The following is a 5,000-nucleotide window of genomic DNA, read 5'->3' on the forward strand; positions in this document are numbered from 1 at the left end:
AAGCGCGTAATCAAAAAACAAGCACGTGCATGGAGAAGTCGAGTCAAGACAGAACAGACTCTTCATGCTTTTTGGAGCCTGTTTATGGCCTGGGTTTTTTTTTTTTGCTGAGGGACTTTTTATTTATTTATATATTTATTTTTATTATGGGTTTAACACTGAGCTTTGGGCTATTAATTAAAAAAAGCAGAATGTTAGAGTTGCTGCTCAAAACCCAGTCTGTCAGGAGCAGGATGTCATCTGTGCTCACAGAACTCAGCTCGTTATGAATCAAGCCCCTTACGCTCTTCTCGTCCTGTTGGCGAAATATCTCCGCGCAGACAATAAAGAAAGCAAAAGCGCAACTTTTCCCCCTCCAGCAGCACAATTGAATGAACAACTGTGCTGTTCTCCTTCGTCCCCTTCAGCTCTAAGATGTTTGTGTGCATACATTTTGTTAAAATTAATTCCACTGTTTATGCATGAGTTTTTTCCCCCTGCTTTTTTAAAACATGTCAGATTTTAATGTTGTGATACAACAGATAATGGCACTGTAAATATGCAAATATCTGTATGTTCCGATGTGTTCTGTGTGTGTGTGTGTGTGTGTGTGTGTGTGTGTGTGTGTGTGTGTGTGTGTGTGTGCGCGTGTGCGCGTGCGTGCGTGCGTGCGTGCGTGCGTGCGTGCGTGCGTGCGTGCGTGCGTGCGTGCGTGTGTGTGTAAGCGTGAGCGTGGGCGTGGGTGTGGGTGTGTGTTCATGTCTTTTTGGTGCCTGTGTGCATTAGTCTGCTTGTAAGTGTGTGGCTATGAAAGATTTTGTGGGATGAGGTTTTGGCTGGCACAGCTGTCTTTCCCTGTCACACACACACACACACACACACACACACACACACACACACACACACACACACACACACACACACACACACACACACACACACACACACACACACACACATTCAAAGATACACACATGCATACATGGACACACACTACATTGCAGTGTGTTGCGTATTGTGTCTTGATTTGCATTGAGAAAGTGAATATGAGAGCAGTGAAGAGCTGAGAGGTGTCACCTCTGATTTATCAGGGTTCAGGGAGGTGGCGTCACAAGTGTGTGTGTGTGTGTGTGTGTGCGTGCGTGCGTGCGTGCGTGTGTGCGTGTGTGTGTGTGTGTGTGTGTGTGTGTGTGTGTGTGTGTGTGTGTGTGTGTGTGTGTGTGTGTGTGCGTGCGTGCGTGCGTGCGTGTGTGTGTGTGTGCGTGCATGCGTGTGTGCGTGCTTGTGTGTGCATACGCGCATGCACGTGTGTGTGTATGTTATCTGTGTGTCTGTGCATAGATGTGTCTTGTTTGTATACTCTTTGTGTCTGGGAGTGTGTGACTGACGCAGGCCATGTGTTTCAACCTTGGTGTGTGTGTGTGTGTATGTGCATGTGTGTGCTTATGTGTGAGTTATGTGTGCACCTGTGTGTGTTTGTGTGTGTGTGTGTGTGTGTGTGTGTGTGTGTGTGTGTGTGTGTGTGTGTGTGTGTGTGTGTGTGTGTGTGTGTGTGTGTGTGTGTGTGTGTGTGTGTGTGTGTGTGTGTGTGTGTGGCATGGGGCAGAGGCATGTCACTCTCTGTCTCTCAGACTCGTCTGCGATGCTCCAGCAGCCAATTTGGGGTATGGCAGCAGACGGCCAGGCTAGACGTTTGAGATGCGAGATTATATTGATGTCTGTGTTTATTACGCCTGATGCGTCTGGATGTGGCTGTGGGTGTGGGAGTGGGAGTGGGTGTGGGTGTGGAGAATGGAGGGCAGTGAGGGTAAGAGACAGAGACGGATGCTGGGCTGGGCTTGGCTACAGTCTGGGTTGTTGTTGACATGCCTAACCTAACCGACTGCCCTTTGTCTGTCCACTCCCTCTCTCTCTCTCTTTTCTCTTTTCACTTTCTTCTTCCACTTTTTCCCCTGTTCTTCGCTTTTTACTTTTATTACATTTCTTTTGGGCTTCTACACCTTTATTATTCATATAGAATGGAAATGAATGGGACGAGAGAGATGAGGAAGGTTCAGCAAATGACCTCGGGCTGAAATCGAACCCGTATCGCCAGTGTAGTAGTGCAGTGCCACGGCAGGGCCTTCGCTTTTGACTTTTTCCCCTCTCATTTTCCAGTGTGGAGCAGAGTTTGAAGGAGCTGCAGAGCAAGATGGGGGATCAGTGGGGCGGTGAGAGGCCCTCCAGCCCCAGTGACATCCTGCAGTGGTTCAACCCGCGCAACCCCAACGGAATCAAGCCCACCGCCACCGCGCAACCAGAGCTGCTGGACTTCTACAGGGCACTGGTACAATACATTACAATGCATTACAGCAGTACACTGATTATTATGTGAGATTGTGATGAATGACGATGTAAGATTTTGTGGATTATGCTCCCGCGAGATAACTATTTTATTTTGGATGAGGCATAACAAAACACAAATAACTAGAAGATTATGAAATGCAAAATAAAACAGCATTTTAAATAGAAGGGTTATATAAATGGTACACTTTTTGTCAGGGGAGTTTTTATCGAAGCTTCTAAATCCCACCGGCGGCCGCAGTTGGACACAGAGGAGCATCACTTGAGAACACTGTGGCTCACAATGGGGTGAATACAAATATCTTACTCATATACCTGACCAGCGATGGTGAACTTGCATTCAGAAGCTACAGCCTTGACCAATATTGATATCACCTGGTTTGACCTGTCCTCCTAATACAGATACATTCAGTAATCTGTATACACTCATAGCATACTGAAGGTTAGTGGGAATTTCTCTGATTACAGCAAAAAACAGATAGGTTGATGTGGATTACCGTATACTGCTTTTCCGAAGGGTTGCCCATGGAAGTGGTGCCTGAAGATTTTGGAGGCTAAAGCCTCAGTTCTGAGGCTTTGAAGTTGGCTCACATTATATATTTATCTGTAGATCAAGGTGAGTAGGCAAGGCCGTTGGAATATGTGCTGTAACAGTAATAGAATTTTTTTTTGAATCATTCCATTTGCACTCTCTTGAGCTTTTATATCAGTTTGAATCTTAACTGCGACCTGAATGTGAGATGGTCTAGAGTAGAGCAAGAGAACGAGTTAGGAAATGATCCAGGGACTTGATAGATATCCAAGAACTTTTATCCCAATTTGCTTATGGTGTGTGCTTGAGTATTGCTTGTGTAAAAGCCTTCGTCACCAGTAACACAATCGACTTTATTCTTGGCTACAATATAGTAGCACACACAGTGAGTCCAGAAACAGTCTTGTGATATGTTGTCAGAATGTAGGAGGAAACTACAGTAGTAAGGTGCTGTAAGAAGGTAGTAAGCATGCCTGTCATGCCTCAGAATAACCACTTACTGTGGTATGAGAAAGTTTAGGCACCCTTTTGGAAAATCAGATTTATCTCTTGATGGGCTTTTGAAACAGCAACTTAATTTCCCATATTATGCCCATATTTATGCACACATTTAGTTGTGTAGCCTCTTGTGCAGATGGGGCCGATGAAAAGACTCAACTACATCATAACAACATTGCTATGACATTGCAGAGAGCCTTAAGTAACAGATTAAGACATAGCCATTACAATTTTGTTGACTGTAAAGTTATAACATAGGCTCTGCACTTAAGGATTAAATCCACAAAAATGGTCCGTTACACCTAATAAATTATTTCACAACTGAAATGTTTCTCTTTCCCTGCGGTTTAACTTATGTTGAAATGAAGTTGTTGCTTCAAAAGCTCTACCAGAGTTAAACAGACACAATGATTTTCCAAAAGGGTGCCCAGACTTTCTCATACTACTGTTTAATGACAGTACTGTTCTCCTCTTGCCTCTACAGCAGCAGTACCTGAGGTCGGAGGAGAGCCGTGCGGAGGAGGTGGTGCTCCAGCTCCTGGTCAACATCTCCTGCCAGTGCGGCGTCTCCTTCCCCAGCCCCAGCCCCCTCACCTCCCAGCTCTGCACCCCGGTGCTGCCCACCGTCTTCTGCACCGTGCGCGACGACCCTGGCCAGGAGCTGCAGGACGCCTGGGAGGACCTCCGGCTCCAGCTGCAGCGCCACCTGCTGGAGAGGCTGGATGAGGCGCATGCTGGAGGGGTGGCGATGGGGGAAAGTGGAGTGGTGGAGAGCCAGGGCGACGGAGAGGAAGAGGGGGAGGATGTGGAGGCGTCACGCGTGCCCAAGCGCGCCCTCCTCCTTCAGCAGCTACTGTTCCTGTACCCAGAGGCGGAGGTGCTGGCACGCTACCAGCGGCTGCGGACCAGAGCTGTGCAGTCCCTCATCCAGGTGATTGCCATGATTGGGTTCATAATTGGTTACACTTCATAATAAAGGATGTATAAAAAGCATTTTAAAGACTTAGTAAATAATTAACATAACATTTCCCACTCATTTACAGAAATGTGTTCATGTTTGTTGTGAATACACTGTGGCTAAAACACTGTATTACATTCAATAGAATACCCATTGTATGCTTTTTGTATCTGTTCCCAACCCTAATAAACTGTTCCGCCAGGCCACCCAGGCGTCCGGCCCGGCTGCAGGGGAGCGGGGTTTCCAGCGTCTGGCCACGGGCATGGAGGCGGCCGTCGTGCCCCTATGCTCCATGATCAGCGAGGACCTCCACGTGCTGAACTGCGTGGGCGTGGAGCCCGGCGCCACCCTGGGCTTCCTCAACCAGGCCTACCTGGGCACGCTGAGCCTGGAGCTGGGCACGCTGATGGAGCGGGAGGTGGAGGGCGCCCAGAAGGACAACACGGCACCGCAGGGGAAGGGAGGACGCCGGCTCAGCCGCAGCAAGGCCACTGTCGGTCAGTCACAACGCAACACAACATCACCCAATGACTGTATATTAGAATGAGGTGCTGGTTGCACATATATTTTTTAATGCGGATATTTACACAACACGTGGATAAATATAGAAACTCTATTGTGGCAGGTGTGGGATATCTTTTTAAAGTGGCGTTTTGAAATGCACATTCTAAATTTCTGTTGACTGTACAT

General features: G+C 47.5%; 1 protein-coding gene across 1 annotated transcript in view; it reads left to right on the forward strand.

The window, feature by feature from the left end:
• The window catches only part of kiaa0825 (KIAA0825 ortholog), a 195,447-nt gene that overhangs the window by 13,895 nt on the left and 176,552 nt on the right, over positions 1–5,000 (forward strand). The window contains exons 3-5 of the mRNA XM_063187627.1: positions 2,137–2,305; positions 3,837–4,283; positions 4,513–4,807. Coding sequence (XP_063043697.1) covers positions 2,137–2,305; positions 3,837–4,283; positions 4,513–4,807 — 911 coding nt within the window. The remainder of the gene's footprint in view (positions 1–2,136; positions 2,306–3,836; positions 4,284–4,512; positions 4,808–5,000) is intronic.

The sequence above is a fragment of the Engraulis encrasicolus genome, chromosome 21, assembly GCF_034702125.1.
Source record: "Engraulis encrasicolus isolate BLACKSEA-1 chromosome 21, IST_EnEncr_1.0, whole genome shotgun sequence".
Classification (NCBI taxonomy): Eukaryota; Metazoa; Chordata; class Actinopteri; order Clupeiformes; family Engraulidae; genus Engraulis; species Engraulis encrasicolus.